The 19,042-nt window shown below is 49.0% G+C and overlaps 1 protein-coding gene across 1 annotated transcript; it reads left to right on the plus strand.

The window, feature by feature from the left end:
- Positions 1-313: 313 nt before the first annotated feature.
- On the plus strand, positions 314-18,699 carry LOC105011304 (centrosomal protein of 164 kDa). The gene is made up of 25 exons (XM_034293550.1): positions 314-1,084; positions 1,326-1,469; positions 1,563-1,670; positions 1,801-1,878; positions 2,244-2,348; positions 2,877-3,890; positions 7,833-7,892; positions 9,971-10,047; positions 10,647-11,075; positions 11,343-11,474; positions 11,635-11,830; positions 12,105-12,188; positions 12,378-12,500; positions 13,577-13,720; positions 13,878-13,940; positions 14,707-14,775; positions 14,998-15,257; positions 15,515-15,706; positions 15,793-15,985; positions 16,112-16,219; positions 16,376-16,490; positions 16,755-17,024; positions 17,169-17,241; positions 17,354-17,476; positions 17,582-18,699. Exons 1-25 carry the CDS (start codon positions 314-316, stop codon positions 17,670-17,672), a joined length of 5,022 nt encoding a protein of 1,673 aa, XP_034149441.1. The 3' UTR covers positions 17,673-18,699.
- Positions 18,700-19,042: the final 343 nt, after the last annotated feature.

The raw sequence follows: 19,042 nt of genomic DNA on the forward strand, positions 1-19,042 counted from the left end.
GGTTATGATTGGTTGTGTGCCTCTGAGTTGCTAGGTGATACAGTTATGCTGATGTAGCGATTGTTGTCGATGTTAATCTGTTTTGTAAAATGGATGGTCGGAACCTCTGACGGCTGATTGGCTCAAAGTCCTATACAACAGGTGTGACCAAACAGAACATTTTACTAATTGCGTTGGTAGCCCGTTTATAATAGAAATAAGGCCAATGTGGTCAGAATTCCACAACACCTCCTGATGTAGAACTTATAAACATCTGAGTGGTCCCGGGTCATTTTTTTAAATAATCTTTTCTAACCAGTCTGTAGAGATAGGGATGGAGAACCAGACAGGGACAGCCATGGCCAGTGTCACATCCCAGGGACCCTGTCTATCCTCACTGACTGTCTCTAGTGCAGGACCCACCCGCTTCCCTCCAGTCTCCTGTCTGTCCATCCTCCCCCCTCTCTCCCAGGGAGTCTTACCCCTGGCAGTCCCACCACTCTCCCCCCTGAATGGGTCATTGTGCTCCATTAAGGGTCCAGTGGACACTCAGGAGGTCCCGGGCCCGTCCCCTGTCTTCTCAGGAGCCTTACCAGTTCCAAAGACTCCGCCTTCACCCGACCCCCCCCAACCCCCCAACACCCCCAGGATCAATGGCAGGGCCGTGGGCACGCCAAGCCCAGTTGAGGCCGTCCGTCACGGTGGTGTTGAGGGGGGGGGCTTGGTCATTGAGGAGTTGGTGGAATGGAGGCGGCCTGCGGAATGGAGCGCCGGTCTCAAGAGGCAGCGGAAGGGCAGAAGTGATTTCGGCGTCAGTTTGGAGGTGTTGGTAGAGGAGGATGAGGAAGAGGTGGAGGGACAGGCTACCAGCCCGGCCGGGGCTGTGACGATGGGAACATATGAGGGAAGTGGTGAAGCCAAGCAGAAGGGAAAGTTAAGTCCAGCGGTTCACCTACCTGATGCCAGGGACAGTGAGCAGGACCTGGCCCCCCACCTGACACCTCTCTGCCCTGGGCCGGCGCCCCCCTCCCCCCTGGCCGGGAGACGGGTGACAGGACGGACCACAACTGGTGCTGCGGGGCAGGACGATGCAGGGAGCCAGCAGGTAGAAGGGCAGACCACAGGTCTTTAAACAGGGGTTAATGTGAAGGACAGGGTCTTAGGAGAAGGATAGCTAGAGGAACGACCCGAGATCGTTGGGACAGGAGGAACCACATTCCATTGACTCCATTGAAAGCTTTTATTTGTTACGATTCCTGAATGTGATTCGTGATGATAACCATTAACCTGACCACTGTCTCCGCGTGATATCTGTTGACCCGCCCGTCTCTCTCTGTGTCTGTCAGTCATTGAGCTCGGCCCTTGGGTCCCTTCAAGCGCCGTTGGGACCCCTCGGGAGTCTTGGGCCTCTTCGAGGTCTTGATGGTCCAGCCATAAGGGGGTCCCTTGGAAGCTCTGGAGGCCTGGAGCCCCTGAAGAGTTCCCTCGGGGTACGACAGCAATAGACGTCATGTAATACCATAATGCTTATGGTGAGCTGCTATGAGTGCTTGATCATTCAAATCACCCCCCCCCCCCTCCAGGGTCCCCTCTCCAGCCTGGGCTCCAGTCTCCTGGGAGGACGGCAGGAGGAGCGCATGTCTCTGTCTCTGCCTGGGTTTGAGGATGACGTCTCAGAGGAAGATCTGCCGGTCAGTCCTTCAGCCGGTAACGACAAGCCTTCTTCAGCGCGCTGGGAAGCAGGACTTGTCTGAGAATAAAAGTGTATCATTTGTGAATTGTAAGTTAGGTGAAAGACATATAATCTGATGCCGTTTGCAGAGTCGCCGCGGTTCAGCCAGACTGCTGCAGAACCTTCACCTGGATTTGGACGCCTTAGGTGGAGGTCTGCAGTACGAGGTACATCATCATCTTCAGCTCTACGCTCTACACACACACACACACACACACACTGCCCAGTCCACCACAACTCCACACACACTGCTCAGTCCACCACAACTCCTTATTCATGCCCAGCTTGCCCTTTCATATTTCACACTTATTTCACAAGACCGATCAATATTTTCACACTTGTTAACTGAAGACACATCATACCCATTACATAACCTGATGTCTTTATTATGGGACAGCCATCAGGGCTTTCCCCCTACTTTGAATATCACCTCTTCATAATGGATTTAGGCTCAGCTGTGTGTTTGTGTTCTGTGTGTGTGTGTGTGTGTGTGTGTGTGTGTGTGTGCGGTGTTGTTCTGTGTGCCCAACAGGACAGTGAAGCTAGTGTAGCAGCCCCACCGGAGGAGAGAACAGAACCAGAGTTGCAGGACCTGGCACTCTCTGGGGAGCACAGCCCTGACCCACCCAGTCAACAGGTAACAAACGTCTGACTCTGCATCGGTCTGTTACCGACACTCCTTTTCTTTTTCCTTTTCATCCCTTTCTCTTTCTCTTCATCAATTCAAGCTGCTTTAATGTCCCTGTTGTCTGTCTGGAGGAAGACCGCACCACGCAGCGCTGCTTCTCTTGAACACATTTCAACAAATCATTATTGATTCCAACGTAACGTGTCTGGTCATTTTTCATGTGTGTGGGAGTGTGTATGGGAGACACTAACCCTGTGTTTTGGTTCTTGTGTCTGTCTGTCCCCTGGTTGTCCAGCTGTTATGTCGGTGGGAGCTGTGCTTTGGTCGCGGTTGTCATTGCATCTTTCTCTTTGTGCTTCTGTCCTCATATTGTCACTGTTACTGCTTTGCGGTCTGAGTTGGGTCACCGTTGGAGGTCTTTCTGTGTGGCGTGTCTTTATGTTCTCTGTCTCAGGTCTCTGTGGTGTTTCGGTGTTGTCATCACTGTTTTTCTGTTGATTACCCACGTGATACGTGACCGACTCGCATGTCATTCAGATCCCTGCGTCTTCTCCCTGTCACCCCTCCTCTTTCTTTTTGTCTGTGAACGCCTCCCCCTCGTCTTCTCTCCGGGTTACCACAATCCTCCTCCTTCAAACCAAGGACTCCCTTCATGGACATCACCTCCACTCCTCTCCGCCGGGCAGCAGAGGGTTCTGCCCCCCTTCCCCAGACCCTCCGTCTGCCAAAGAGAGAGACAGTCAGGAGGAGGAGAGGGACGGGGAGGATTATGAGGAGGAGTGGGGAGAGGAAAGAGTGAGTGTGACTGAGGAGCAAGGAGGTGAGGAGGAGAATCGGAGAGAAGCGAGTGAGAGGTGGTCTGGAGAGGACGAGGATGTTGAGGATGAGATCAGTGAACAGGTAGAATGGGATGATCTGGAGGAAGGGGGTAAGGAGGTAGGAAGTGATGAAGAGGAAGAGTGGACAAGAAATGACAGGAAAGGGGTGGAGAAGGAAGGATGTGATGAAGTGATAGAAAAGGAGGTACTGAGGAGGAGGTGTGTAAAAAATGAAGTAGAAGAAAATGACAAACTGGAATTTAAGGATGAGAAACAGGAAGTAAAAACAGAGGATTATGAACGTGAAGTAGAGAATGGCAAACAGGAAATAGAAGTAGTAGATGACAAAAAGGAAGTAGGGAATTACAGACAGGTGCGGGAAAGTGATGTACAAGTCGAGAGTGGTGTTAAAAGTATAGGAATTAAAAAGATGAAAGAAACTGGTGATGAAGGAGCAGAGGCAACAAAGAGGAAAAAAGAGCAAGTAAAAGAAATAGAGGTGGGGGAGGCGGCAGAAGATGATGAGAATAGTAACAGAGTTGTTGGGAGGAGTTTCAAGGAGGAGGTAGAAGAGGAGTTTGACAAGGGAGAACGTGAGGTGCTGGAGATTTGTGTGAAAAGTGAAGAGGAGGAAGCATTGGACAATGGGGATGAGGAGGTCGAAGAGGAGGTTGAGGAGGGAGAGAGTGAAGTGGTGGAGAGGTGTGTAAAAAGTGAGGAGGAGGAGGTTGTAGTGGGTGAGGAGGAGGTTGAGGAGGGAGAGAGTGAAGTGGTGGAGAGGTGTGTAAAAAGTGAGGAGGAGGAGGTTGTAGTGGGTGAGGAGGAGGTTGAGGAGGGAGAGAGTGAAGTGGTGGAGAGGTGTGTAAAAAGTGAGGAGGAGGAGGTAGTGGGTGAGGAGGAGGTTGAGGAGGGAGAGAGAGAAGTGGTGGAGAGGTGTGTAAAAAGTGAGGAGGAGGAGGTTGTAGTGGGTGAGGAGGAGGTTGAGGAGGGAGAGAGTGAGGTGGTGGAGAGGTGTGTAAAAAGTGAGGAGGAGGAGGTTGTAGTGGGTGAGGAGGAGGTTGAGGAGGGAGAGAGTGAGGTGGTGGAGAGGTGTGTAAAAAGTGAGGAGGAGGAGGAGGAGGAGGTAGTGGGTGAGGAGGAGGTTGAGGAGGGAGAGAGTGAGGTGGTGGAGAGGTGTGTAAAAAGTGAGGAGGAGGAGGAGGTAGTGGGTGAGGAGAAGGTTGAGGAGGGAGAGAGTGAGGAGGTGAAGTGTGTAAAAAGTGAGGAGGAGGAGGTTGTAGTGGGTGAGGAGGAGGTTGAGGAGGGAGAGAGTGAAGTGGTGGAGAGGTGTGTAAAAAGTGACGAAGAAGAGGGTGAGGAGGAGGTTGAGGAGGGAGAGAGTGAAGTAGTGGAGAGGTGTGTAAAAAGTGTGGAAGAGGAGGTTGAAGTGGGCAAGGAGGAGGCCAAAGAGGAGGTTGAGGAGGAAGAGAGTGAAATGGTGGAGGGGTGTGTAAAAAGTGAGGAAGAGGAGGAGGAGGAGGTAGTGGGTGAGGAGGAGGTTGAGGAGGGAGAGAGTGAGGTGGTGGAGAGGTGTGTAAAAAGTGAGGAGGAGGAGGAGGTAGTGGGTGAGGAGAAGGTTGAGGAGGGAGAGAGTGAGGAGGTGAAGTGTGTAAAAAGTGAGGAGGAGGAGGTTGTAGTGGGTGAGGAGGAGGTTGAGGAGGGAGAGAGTGAAGTGGTGGAGAGGTGTGTAAAAATTGAGGAAGAGGAGGGTAAAGAGATGGAGAGTGAGGAGGGGGTGGAGATGTGTATACAAAGCGAAGAAGAGCTGGAAAGTGATAAAGTCTTAGAGCGATGCTCCTTGAGTTTAAAACGAGCAAGCAAAGGACAAGTGAGCAGTGACGAGGAGAGGTGTGTTAAAAGCAAAAGTGAAGAAAGTAATAGAGCCCAACTGGAAGAAGATAGCGATGAGACCGTGGAACACTGCTTTAAAACCAAGCCAGGGGCAATGACATCGGAAATATTCACAAGCTCAGAGGAAGTGATCGAGAGATTCCAAACACAAGCGGCTCAAGCAACATCGAAGGGGCAGAAGAAGAAGCTGGCGGACCTGAAAAGAATTGACCAAATGGTGGTATGCACTAGGAAGACGAAGAGTCTGTCCAAACAAAGACCTGTACCAGCAGAGGTAGGGGTTCGGTGAGCTTTGACCATGTCGTGACCCCTGACCTGTGTGCTCCCCCTTCTGCACGCACCTCCACCTCTGCCCCTCTCTCCGCCGAAGAAGACACCAATCCACTCCCGGGGGCTGTTAGTGTCCCAGCTCCCCACCGTGCTGCAGCCAGCCTCCTATGGCCCCCCCACTTCACATTGGTGTCTTCAGTCTTTGTCAGCCCACCAAACCTCCAGCCATTTGAGCGTCTAGCACCTGAGCTCCTGAGGACTGGATTGGAATATTCTAGTCCCTTCGTTGCCAGTTTGACCAAACCCTAAGCCTCCACCCAAACCCTAACACTATCCTAAACTCTATACTAGCCTTTTAAACAGTCCTTTCCTCTAAACTAACCTAGACAGTCCTATCATTTAGTCCTGTCATTTTAGTCCTATCGTCTGACAACGCCCAAGACAGTCTTGTCCTGAAGGCAGGACTATAATCTAGACAGTCCTATACTCCAGGCAGTCCTAAACTCTAGATGAGTGTTTCCCAATGCTGGTCCTCGGGACCCAAAGGGGTTCACATTTTAGTTTTAGTTTTTTTGTTTTCCAACACTCACACACCTGATTCAAATGTTGCTCTACCACTTACACACCTGATTCAAATGTTGCTCTACCACTTACACACCTGATTTAAATGTTGCCCTACCACTTACACACCTGATTTAAATGTTGCCCTACCACTTACACACCTGATTTAAATGTTGCCCTACCACTTACACACCTGATTTAAATGTTGCCCTACCACTTACACACCTGATTTAAATGTTGCCCTACCACTTACACACCTGATTTAAATGTTGCCCTACCACTTACACACCTGATTTAAATGTTGCCCTACCACTTACACACCTGATTTAAATTTTGCCCTACCACTTACACACCTGACTGAGGTAATCAGCCTATTATCAGGTCTTAAACTTGAATTAGCTGTGTGGGTGTTTGAGCAAAAACATAAGCGTGCAACCCTTGGGTCCCAAGGACCAGGATTGGGAAACATTGCTTTAGACATTCCTATCTTGTAGACAGTCATAATCTGTAGACAGCAATATCCTGTAGACAGCCCTGTACTCTAGACAGTCCTATCCTACAGACAGTCCTATCCTACAGACAGCAATATCCTGTAGACAGCCCTGTACTCTAGACAGTCCTATCCTACAGACAGTCCTATCCTACAGACAGCAATATCCTGTAGACAGCCCTGTACTCTAGACTATACAGTCATATCCTGTAGACAGTCCTATCCTACAGACAGTCCTATCCTACAGACAGCAATATCCTGTAGACAGCCCTGTACTCTAGACTATACAGTCATATCCTGTAGACAGTCATATCCTACAGACAGTCCTATCCTACAGACAGCAATATCCTGTAGACAGCCCTGTACTCTAGACTATACAGTCATATCCTACAGACAGTCATATCCTGTAGACTGTCCTGTACTCTAGACTGTCCTGTACTCTAGTCTATACAGTCCTATCCTGTTGACAGTCCTATCCTGTTGACAGTCCTATCCTGTAGACAGTACTATCCTACAGACAGTCCTATATACTCTAGACAGTCATATCCTGTAGACAGTCATATCCTGTAGACAGTCATATCCTACAGACAGTCATACCCTACAGACAGTCATATCCTGTAGACTGTCCTGTACTCTAGACTGTCCTGTACTCTAGTCTATACAGTACTATCCTGTAGACAGTCCAATCCTCTAGACAGTCCAATCCTGTAGACCGTCATATCCTATGGACAGTCCTATCCTTTGCTCTGTCCTCTGACAACCCCCTAGACAGTCCTATCCTTTGCTCTGTCCTCTGACAACCCCCTAGACAGTCCTATCCTTTGCTCTGTCCTCTGACAACCCCCTAGACAGTCCTATCCTTTGCTCTGTCCTCTGACAACCCCCTAGACAGTCCTATCCTTTGCTCTGTCCTCTGACAACCCCCTAGACAGTCCTATCCTTTGCTCTGTCCTCTGACAACCCCCTAGACAGTCCTATCCTTTGCTCTGTCCTCTGACAACCCCCTAGACAGTCCTATCCTTTGCTCTGTCCTCTGACAACCCCCTAGACAGTCCTATCCTTTGCTCTGTCCTCTGACAACCCCCTAGACAGTCCTATCCTTTAGCTCTGTCCTCTGATTACCCCCTAGACAGTCCTATGCTATCTCTGCCCTCCATGACTTTGTGTATTTTGTCCAGTGTGTTGGCCCATGGCTGTTGTATACACTTTACCCTACCAGTCTTTAAAGTTGTATGTGTTTGTGTCTGTCTGTGTGTGTGTGTGTGACTGGGTGTGTTACTGAGGATAGCAGCATGCATCTCTTGTTTCTGTGTGTGTGTGTGTGTGTGTGTGTGTGTGTGTGTGTGTGTGTGATTGTGTGTATATGGGTGTGTGTGTGTGTCTTATGAAAGTGGATGACTCTGTGTTGAGTGTAGGTGGTGGCAGTATGTCTTATTAACGTGGATGACTCTGTGTTTGCTGTAGGAGTCTGAGGCCAGCGAGCACATTGAAGTGGCATCATCCTCAACAGATGCTGATGTCAAGGTACTTTCTCATGGATTGACAAAATGTTACTAAACTAATAGCTTCTTCATAATGCTTACTATATTTTTCAACTAGATGTTATCATCATGAAGATGATGTTCAGTTAGGAATAACAGCCTGGTTGGATGACGTTCAGTTAGGAATAACAGCCTTGTTGGATGATGTTTAGTTGGTACTAACAGCCTGGTTGGATGACATTCAGTTAGGACTAACAGCCTGGTTGGATGACATTCAGTTAGGACTAACAGCCTGGTTGGATGACGTTCAGTTGGGACTAACAGCCTGGTTGGATGACGTTCAGTTAGGAATAACTGCTTTGTTGGATGACGTTCAGTTAGGACTAACAGCCTTGTTGGATAATGTTCAATTAGGGCTAACAGCCTGGTTGGATAGCATTCAGTTAGGAATAACAGCCTTGTTGGATAATGTTCAGTTGGGACTAACAGCCTGGTTGGATGACATTCAGTCAGGAATAACAGCCTTGTTGGATGACGTTCAGTTGGGACTAACAGCCTGGTTGGATGACGTTCAGTTGGGACTAACAGCCTGGTTGGATGACATTCAGTTAGGACTAACAGCCTGGTTGGATGGCATTCAGTTAGGAATAACTGCTTTGTTGGATGACGTTCAGTTAGGACTAACAGCCTTGTTGGATAATGTTCAATTAGGGCTAACAGCCTGGTTGGATAGCATTCAGTTAGGAATAACAGCCTTGTTGGATAATGTTCAGTTGGGACTAACAGCCTGGTTGGATGACATTCAGTCAGGAATAACAGCCTTGTTGGATGACGTTCAGTTGGGACTAACAGCCTGGTTGGATGACGTTCAGTTGGGACTAACAGCCTGGTTGGATGACATTCAGTTAGGGCTAACAGCCTGGTTGGATGGCATTCAGTTAGGACTAACAGCCTGGTTGGATGACGTTCAGTTGGGACTAACAGTCTGGTTGGATGACGTTCAGTTGGGACTAACAGCCTGGTTGGATGACGTTCAGTTAGGAATTACAGCCTTGTTGGATGACGTTCAATTAGGGCTAACAGCCTGGTTGGATAGCATTCAGTTAGGAATAACAGCCTTGTTGGATGACGTTCAGTTGGGACTAACAGCCTGGTTGGATGACATTTAGTTAGGACTAACAGCCTGGTTGGATGACGTTCAGTTAGGAATAACTGCTTTGTTGGATGACGTTCAGTTAGGACTAACAGCCTTGTTGGATGACGTTCAGTTAGGAATAGCAGCTTGGTTGGATGATGTTCAGTTAGGAATAACAGCCTGGTTGGATAATGTTCAGTTAGGACTAACAGCCTGGTTGGATAATGTTCAGTTAGGAATAACAGCCTGGTTGGATAATTTTCAGTTAGGACTAACAGCCTGGTTGGAAGATGTTCAGTTAGGAATAAAAGCCTGGTTGGATGACGTTCAGTTAGGAATAACTGCTTTGTTGGATGACGTTCAGTTAGGACTAACAGCCTTGTTGGATGACGTTCAGTTAGGAATAGCAGCTTGGTTGGATGATGTTCAGTTAGGAATAACAGCCTGGTTGGATAATGTTCAGTTAGGACTAACAGCCTGGTTGGATAATGTTCAGTTAGGAATAACAGCCTGGTTGGATAATTTTCAGTTAGGACTAACAGCCTGGTTGGAAGATGTTCAGTTAGGAATAACAGCCTGGTTGGATGATGTTCAGTTAGGACTAACAGCCTGGTTGGATGATGTTCAGTTAGGACTAACAGCCTGGTTGGATGATGTTCAGTTAGGACTAACAGCCTGGTTGGATTCCTCTCTAAGTTTTCAGATAAACTCCTGGACCTGAAGGATCTCTCCCCAGCAATTAGTCCACTCACGCAAGTATGTCACTTCCTCTCCTTTCTCCTCCTCACTCCACACCCCGCTCATCCTCTTCACCTCCTTCGTCCCCAGCTAGTCACTGTCCTTCCTCACTTGGTTTCCTACAGTCTTCATGTTACAGTGTTTGAGGAGGGACAGGTTATACTGTTTTGTCTTTTACAGAGTGGCATAAACAGGTCATAAATAGTTTGAAGTCAACTTTGCTGTACACATTAAAAAAATGTTCCCAGGAAGAAGAGAGGGAGTTGAAATGGAATACAGTGCAGGAGGAGGAAGAAGAGAAGGAGAGAACAGAGTCTGAGGAGAGGTAAGGAGTCCGTGTCACTCCCTTCAATGCCCTCCGAACCTGACCCTAATTCTGGTCCTGTATTCTGAGTGGTCTGCAGCTAGGACCAATCCTTTCTGTCAGGGCCTATATCGTTCTCCCTCACTCTCCTTCCGTTAGGACCAATCCTTTCTGTCAGGGCCTATATCGTTCTCCTCCCTCACTCTCCTTCCGTTAGGACCAATCCTTTCTGTCAGGGCCTATATCGTTCTCCTCCCTCACTCTCCTTCCGTTAGGACCAATCCTTTCTGTCAGGGCCTATATCGTTCTCCTCCCTCACTCTCCTTCCGTTAGGACCAATCCTTTCTGTCAGGGCCTATATCGTTCTCCTCCCTCACTCTCCTTCCGTTAGGACCAATCCTTTCTGTCAGGGCCTATATCGTTCTCCTCCCTCACTCTCCTTCCGTTAGGACCAATCCTTTCTGTCAGGGCCTATATCGTTCTCCTCCCTCACTCTCCTTCCGTTAGGACCAATCCTTTCTGTCAGGGCCTATATCGTTCTCCTCCCTCACTCTCCTTCCGTTAGGACCAATCCTTTCTGTCAGGGCCTATATCGTTCTCCTTCCGCTCTCTTTCCACAGGCGTCTACAAGCTGCAGGCATGGAGGACCCAGCAGTGGAGGAAAGGCCCCCCAGCCGGCCCGGTGAATCCCAACAGGACACAGTCTCCTCCCATTCAGCGCACCGGCCACGTGCCGAGGGGGTCAGCGCCAGCCTGGGCGTCCCGGGGACCCTTGGGGTCAAGCGGCCTGACACCTCCAGAGGTCGATTGGCCAGGAGCCCCCATGTCCACCAAGGGGAGGAGTCCCTCAGACACAAGGAGGACAGGAGGACAGAAGAGGAGGAGGAGAAAGAGAGACTGAGGAGGGAGACTGAGAGGGCGATCGAGGAGCATAAGGAGCGTGCGCTGAGGGAGAGGCAGGAGAAGATGCGCCTCCTTCTGGAAGAGCTCAGGAGGCAGGAGGAGGAGGAAGAACGGAGGCTGAAGGAAGAGAGTGAGGAGAAGGTCAGGTAGGCGTCGCCATGATGATGCTCCTGGCCCTTGATGTGCCTCAGCATGTCTGATGGGTTCACTAGTGTCAGGATGTGACCACGCCCGTTATCTCACCATGTCTGATGGGTTTGTTAGTGTCATGATGTCACAGGATGTGACCACGCCCGTTATCTCACCATGTCTGATGGGTTCGTTAGTATCAGGATGTGACCACGCCCGTTATCTCACCAGCTGGTGTGTGTCTGTGTTCATTTGGTGTGTGTGTGTCCTGATGGGCCTCCCAGGAGCCTGAGACAGATGCTCCAGAGTCGGGTTGTGGAGGAGGAGGGCAGGCTGAGGGCGGAGAGTGACAGCAGGTTGCATCAGCTCAGGGAGACAGCCCAGAGGGAGAGGGAGGACCAGGAACGCACTCTCAGGTCAACATCCTCTACTACTCCTACAACCCCCCCCCCCCCCCCACACACACACACACACACACACACACACACACACATAACCGTCCTGTACCAAGGCTGTTCTGTAACACATGTAGCTATAGCAACCCAGCTCTACCTCTCTGTCTGTTGTTTCTGTCAGGGAAGAGGGCGAGGTGGGGCTGAAGAAGTTACGTGCCCTCCTGGAGGCGGAGCGAGAGGCGGAGCTAGAGAGACTGGAGGCTCAGAGGAGGCAGGACCTGGACAGGCTTAGGCTAGAGTCAGAGGAGGAGCTACAGGTGGAGAGGCGGAGACTGCTGGGTGAAAGGGAGGAGCAACTCAGCTCCCTGAAACAAGAGGTGAGATTTTGGGAGGATGGATGGGAGAATGGTTTGGGGAACTGAATGTGGGGGGGAGCTGATGGGGGATGATAGAGGTGAGAGTGGGTAAGGAGGGAGGTGAGAAAGGGAGTCCCAGGTATTGATTGATACTAGTGTTCTTTTTCTGTCTGTCTGTATCTATATGTTTTCATCTGTCTTTCTGTATCTGTCTGTCTTTCTTTCTGTGTCTGTCTGTCTGCAAGTCTAAGGTATTGCTTGATACCAAGTGTTCTGTTGTATTGTGTTTCTGTAGGGGAGAAGCAGTGTCAGTGAGAGGTGGAGAGAAATGAAGAGTCCTCGTAGTTCAGAGCAACATCTGGCGGAGTACCAGAGAGAGGTGACACACACACACACACTTGTGTTTTTTATCCTTGTGAAGACCAAAAACCCAGTCATCTATGTTCCCTATTTCTTAATCCCTGACTTTCTCCTCAATAGTCTAATTTAACCCTAAACCTCACCCGTACTGCCTAAACATTAAAGTAAATATAGTTTGCGTGTTGTGATGTTCTGTGACCTCTGACAGCTGGGAGAAGTGCTTCAGGAAGTGAGGGAGGAAGTGCAGCGTGAACACGCCAAGAAACTGGAGCAGCTCAAAGACGACCACCGCAGAGAACTCAACTCTATCAGAGAGAAGCATCTTGACCAGGTGAGAAACAGTTCAAAGGTCAGTACAAGAGGCGTGGACGGGACACCCACTAATATCAAACCATGATGTGGGACAACTTGATCCTTTCTGCTCTGTGAAACCCAATTCATCTTCAACTGGGAGTTTTTTTTTTCTTTTTAGGCAGATGAATTACACTCAAAATAAGAATGTATGGAGGTGGGAAAGTCTGGAGTATGGAGAGTCTGTAACCATAACAGTACAAATAAAACATACAAAATGAACAATTATACTTAATGGATAGTGAAAAGGCAACCAGATAAACTGATAAATAAAAGATACACAAGGCCTAACACCGAGAGGAGGTTTTGGAAAAATACAGAAAATGTTTGCCTAGGCTACGAAAAGGTGTTAATTCAAACACTAGTGTATAGGTCCAGACTCGTAGTTTAAACACATGCATCATATGTCCATGAATAAGCTATGGAAAAACCTAGAGGAGTTTTTGAAAAAACACAACTTACTTTTAACCATGTGAATGGCCGAAAATGGCGCATCTCTCCGGATCTCTCCCGGGGGTTCTAGTGGGGCTAACGAGTTGATTTCAACACCAGTACATAGGTCCCGTCTCCTTGTTTAGGCACCTACATCGTTTGTCTATAGGTGACATGAATAAGGTATCGAACAACCGAGAGGATTTTGCTTAGTGAATACGATATTATCATATGTATTATTAACATGATATCAATATTAAATTTTTGGAATATCACAGTTATCAATAACAGTATATCGTGACACCCCTAGTGTGTGTGCCTGTCTGTGTGTGTGACTGTCTCTGTGTGTGTGTGTGTGCGTGTGTGTGCGTGTGTGTGCGTGTGTGTGCGTGTGCGTGCGTGTGCGTGCGTGTGTGTGCGTGCGTGTGCGTGCGTGCGCGTGCGTGTGTGTGCGTGTGTGCGCGTGTGTGCGTGTGTGCGTGTGCGTGCGTGTGTGTGCGTGTGCGTGCGTGTGCGTGCGTGTGTGTGCGTGTGCGTGCGTGTGTGTGCGTGTGTGCGTGTGTGCGTGTGCGTGTGTGTGTGTGTGTGTGTGTGTGTGTGTGCGCACCTATGTGTCCCGACCAGGAGGCCGGTCAAAGGGAGCGGTTGATGTGTTCTCTACAGGAGGAGAGGGATCGGGTTCTGGCTGCCCACAGCACCCAGCTGGAGAACCTCCGCAAACATCTGGAAACCCAACTCATGATGATCCGTCAGACGCACACACGCAGGGTTAGGAGAGACACACCCACACACCATAACCCTAAACCTGATCTCAAACTCCCATTCTAGCCTTTACCCTAATCTGTTTGCCTAAAATAAACGTACACCTGCAAAGTCTCTCACTGAATATCAACACCATATTATCCCTCAACATGTCGTCCTTTAGGAGGCGGAGATTCAGGAGCTGGGGGACAAGTTGGAGCTGAGAGCCAGAGAACTGGAGAGCCAGGTTATTAGTTCATTAACCAGTCATTCACTCTTACACTCAACTGGTTCTTAGTCAATTAAACAATCAATCATTCAGTCACTGATACAGTCACTTGGTTATCAGTCAGATACCGATACAGTCAGCTGGTTATCAGTCAGTCACTGATACAGTCAGCTGGTTATCAGTCAGATACCGATACAGTCAGCTGGTTATCAGTCAGATACCGATACAGTCAGCTGGTTATCAGTCAGATACCGATACAGTCAGCTGGTTATCAGTCAGTCACTGATACAGTCACTTGGTTATCAGTCAGATACCGATACAGTCAGCTGGTTATCAGTCAGTCACTGATACAGTCAGCTGGTTATCAGTCAGATACCGATACAGTCAGCTGGTTATCAGTCAGTCGCTGATACAGTCAGCTGGTTATCAGTCAGATACCGATACAGTCAGCTGGTTATCAGTCAGATACCGATACAGTCAGCTGGTTATCAGTCAGTCACTGATACAGTCAGCTGGTTATCAGTCAGTCACTGATACAGTCAGCTGGTTATCAGTCAGTCGCTGATACAGTCAGCTGGTTATCAGTCAGTCACTGATACAGTCAGCTGGTTATCAGTCAGATACCGGTACAGTCAGCTGGTTATCAGTCAGATACCGGTACAGTCAGCTGGTTATCAGTCAGATACCGATACAGTCAGCTGGTTATCAGTCAGATACCAATACAGTCAGAAGTGTATTTGGTCTCTCTTGATGAAAGGACATATGTATGTTTGGCTCTTTTCAGGAAGCACATTTGAAGAAGAGGAGGAAGCAGCTTGGAGATGAAGAGGAGGAGCTGGACAGAGGAATAGAGGTGAGTGTCCACATGTTGTTATCGTGTCTACCTGGGGCCTGGCTAGTTAACCTCTGGGCTTCACCATCTTATTGCTTCCTCTTTGTGGGTTCAGGCTGGGTGTCTGTATAAGCACTTTGTGAAATCTGCTGATGTAAAAAAGGGCTTTATAAAATAAATGTGATTTATCACCATGTCTTGGTCCTGTTCTAGGTATTGATACTGTCTGTGATGTGTATTCAGGCTCTGTCTCGAGTGATGCAGGAGCGAGACAGGCTGAGGGAGGATTTGGAGCAGGTAAAAGAAGAGAGGGATAGAGCAAAAGAGGAGATGGAGAGAGTGAGAGAGGAGAGGAACAATGCCAGAGAGGAGATGGAGAGGGCAAGGAAGGACAGGGATAAAGTGAAGGAGGAGAGTCGGAGGGTGAAGGAGGAGCGGGACCGGCTGGAGAGCAAGGTGGAGCTGCTACAGGAGCGCTGTGATCGCCTAACTCGCAGGGTCAGGTACACAAACACACATTTTAAGTATTTCTGTCTTTTTGGAGACGGGACCAATGATTCCCATTTTAATACTCAAACTCAAATTGTAAAATGTATCCTAAACCCATTAGCCCAAAAGTTGTGCAAATTTTCACCAGAAGGTGGATTCTTCCTTGTTTTGCTTTTCTTGATCCTTGTGCTGGCATTTTATCCTCAATGGTGCAGTAAAACCCACACACACCAGCCCGGGGACATGATGTCTGCCTCATCTTGTGTTGCAGTGATCTGGAGCAGAAGGAGATGAGGAAACCTCCTACCAGACCTGACAGAGCAGAACTGAGGGAGGAAGAGGAGGGGAAGAAGAGCAAGCACGAGGAAGCGCCATCTAGTGGACGTGAGAGAGGGCTGCATGTGGACGACCTGGAAGAGCCGCCCGTCTCCCCTGTCCCCTCCAGCGACAGCAGCCTGGACGAGTATGTCTCCCTTTGTGTGTGAGTGTTGCGTCCTCTTGTCCTGACTGATCTGCATGTGTGTTTAACTCTCGCTGTCCCTCCCTCAGCTTGCGTCAGTACATCTCCTCTGAGGGGCTGTCCCTGCAGAGGGCCCGGCGCTTCCTGGAGAGGGAGAGTGGTCGTCTGAGTGAAAGACAGGCAGCGCTGCAGGAAGCCCAGGCCCACTCAAGCTCTGGTCCAGAACCAGACGCTGCCAGCCACACCCAGGCCACTCAGGAGATATACAGGAGCCTGAAGCAGGTACGTGTAAGTTGGCCTCCCTTCTAGAATCTAACCTAATGACCTCTGAGTGACCCCTGTGTATAACTGTCCCTGAGCTCTCTGTCTCACTCCCTCTGTCTGTGTGTCTGGTTTCCTCCTCTGTAGGAGGCCAGTGATGTGGAGGAGCTGAGGCTGGCGGTTCAGAGGGGGAACACTTTGCTGCGCAGGAAAGAGGAGAGACTCCAACAGCTGGAGAGCTCGGTGGCTGCCGAGGTGCATTCTTACCACACTATGAAACCGTTAATGACTACCTGTACTTCACTTAAGCCACACACATACTACATCTGACTTAAACCTCTACTACACCAAAACTAAATCAGTGATAGTGGAGCTGAGGTGTAACTGTGTTTTACTCTTTTCCTGGTTTAGTTATCCCCTCAGCCCAGCTATGATGAACTGTCCAGACTCATGGCTGACCGGAAGGTGGCCTTTGATGTGACAGAATCAGATGTGAGCAGTGCCAGTAATGGCCATGACAGCCCAGGTGAGACAGACAGACGCCCATGACCGCCCAGGTGAGACAGACAGACGCCCATGACTGCCCAGGTGAGACACAGACAGCCATAAAGGCCCAGTTAAAACAGACAGACGCCCATGACCGCCCAGGTGAGACAGAGACTCCCATGACCGCCCAGTTGAGACAGAGACTCCCATGACCGCCCAGTTGAGACAGAGACTCCCATGACCGCCCAGGTGAGACAGATTGTCATCCTGTGGTCTCCCTAACCTCTTCTATCCCCTTCGCCAGGTGGTCATCCCACAGTCCCGGCCAAGGTGCAGCAGTTAGCCGAGTCCCTCCAGCACATCTCTGGCCAGCTCAACACTGTCCTGGGTGCCCTGACCCAACGCCAGACCCCTTACCATCCTCTACCGCTGCCCCAGCCCCTCTCCCAGCCTCGAACCCCCACCGCCATGCCCCTGTCTGGGCCCTCCTGGGCATGGGTCCCCCACAGCACCTGCAGCCAGCCACGGGGCTCTGAGGACCTACTCAACAGTCGCTGGGCCAAGCTCTTCCCTGGTAAGTCAATATCAAATATTTTTTATTTTAAATGTGCTTTATGTCATTCTGTTGTCCAAGGAACACGGTGTTCAGTGCCTGTGTATGGTTAGGTACGTTCAGTTGTCGCTTGAATAGATTAACAAGACCACGCCTCCTCTATAGGGGCTCCTGCTCAGCCGATAGCCATCAGCTCATTGAGGAACAATGCGCTTTATTCAGGATACACTCCTGCAAGGTGAATATGAAAATGACGGACACATCTCCTCCCTGTATCTTTTAAACTGTCACTGAACCCTTTCTAGTGTTGTCTTACACAGTGTGTGCGTGTGTGCGTGCGCGTGTGTTAGTGAGCAGGCTCGTAGTCTGTCGTCCTTGCAGCCTAAGTCGGTGGAGTTGGATGGCCAGCGGTTACAGGGGCTCATTGACGGCAACAAGAGATGGCTGGAGACACGCAGGAGAGACCCCAACGTGTATCCTTTCATGAAAATGCTCCCCCTTACACACACACTTGAAATTGCACGACTTATGATAGAACTTGGTTCAATCCGTAGATTTTCTTGACGGGCTTTTACCAGACCTCTGTTCACACGTTATCGGACCGGTAAGAACGGACTGGTCCAGCTGAGCCTGGATGACAACAACCAGATAAAAGTATACCATTACTGAAGTTCCACACGGACCCAGGTTCCACACGGGCAGACAGAGATGTACTGCTGTCGAAGATCTAAGGACGCGTACTGCTGTCAAAGATGGGCTGAGGGCTCAAATCAGTTCGTAGTGCTTAAGATCTGCATTGTGGTGCTGTTGAAACGTTATTTTAGTTTTTGAGCCGACATACATTTACGGTGAATGTCATCTCAATGGTCTCATCCAGCCGTCTCAATGGTCTCATCCAGCCGTCTCATTGGTCTCATCCAGCCGTCTCATTGGTCTCATCCAGCCGTCTCAATGGTCTCATCCAGCCGTCTCAATGGTCTCGTCCAGCCGTCTCATTGGTCTCGTCCAGCCGTCTCATTGGTCTCATCCAGCCGTCTCAGTGGTCTCGTCCAGCCGTCTCATTGGTCTCGTCCAGCCGTCTCATTGGTCTCATCCAGCCGTCTCAGTGGTCTCGTCCAGCCGTCTCAGTGGTCTCATCCAGCCGTCTCAGTGGTCTCATCCAGCCGTCTCAGTCCTCAGTTTTAAATCATTCCATTGGACTGCATGATGAATGATTGGGAATACGAAGACCATAGCCCTGCTTTCCTAGTCAACAGATCTGTTTGTTTTGCAATGTTTTATCTGGCTATTTAAATATTCCAAAGCCAAACTGCATAGTTCAACCATTTACGGTAAGTGCTTGATGTCATTAGGAGACATGAAAGAGTTTTTACAAGTGAGATTGTGGTTGACAAAAATGTATAAGCATCGTAACAACTGATGTTCTGTGGTAAGTGACAGAAAACTGTCCTGGTAAGTTTTTATGAATAATTTTTTTCCAAGTCTGATGTACAATATATGAAGTTCAAGACATACATAAATACATACATACTAACCACTACAAAAACAGAACAAGGACTTGTGAAGCATTAACAGCCTCTATGCTGATCAGGGAAGAGAGAACATCTCCCAAAGTGTTTACTCAGCAGATATGTTAAATTACAGTATTTTTTTTATAAAACTATTTTAATAAATGTAAAACTGGGTATATTCATAATACCTGTGACAAGGTGTCATTCTTTTTTACGCTACCACTTTTCTGTGTAATTTGTGATTGCTCACAGAACCAGGAATTTCCCCAGGGTGGCATTCATTAGGACACTCAGTGAAATGTGTACAAAAACTTTTTCATCAAACAGCCTTTTATGACAAAATAATCCAAACAGCAAAAAGGGCTGATGGATAGGTCTGCAGAGGTGGTTGTCCTTCTGGCAGATTATGTCTGCAGAGAAACTCTGAAGCTTTTAGAGTGGCCATTGGGTTTTCAGTCACCTCCCTGACCAAGACTCCAGTTGCCCAGTTACTTAGTTTGTCTGGACAGCCATCTCTTGGCAGTTTTG

The sequence above is a fragment of the Esox lucius genome, chromosome 1 (assembly GCF_011004845.1).
Source record: "Esox lucius isolate fEsoLuc1 chromosome 1, fEsoLuc1.pri, whole genome shotgun sequence".
NCBI classification, from domain to species: domain Eukaryota; kingdom Metazoa; phylum Chordata; class Actinopteri; order Esociformes; family Esocidae; genus Esox; species Esox lucius.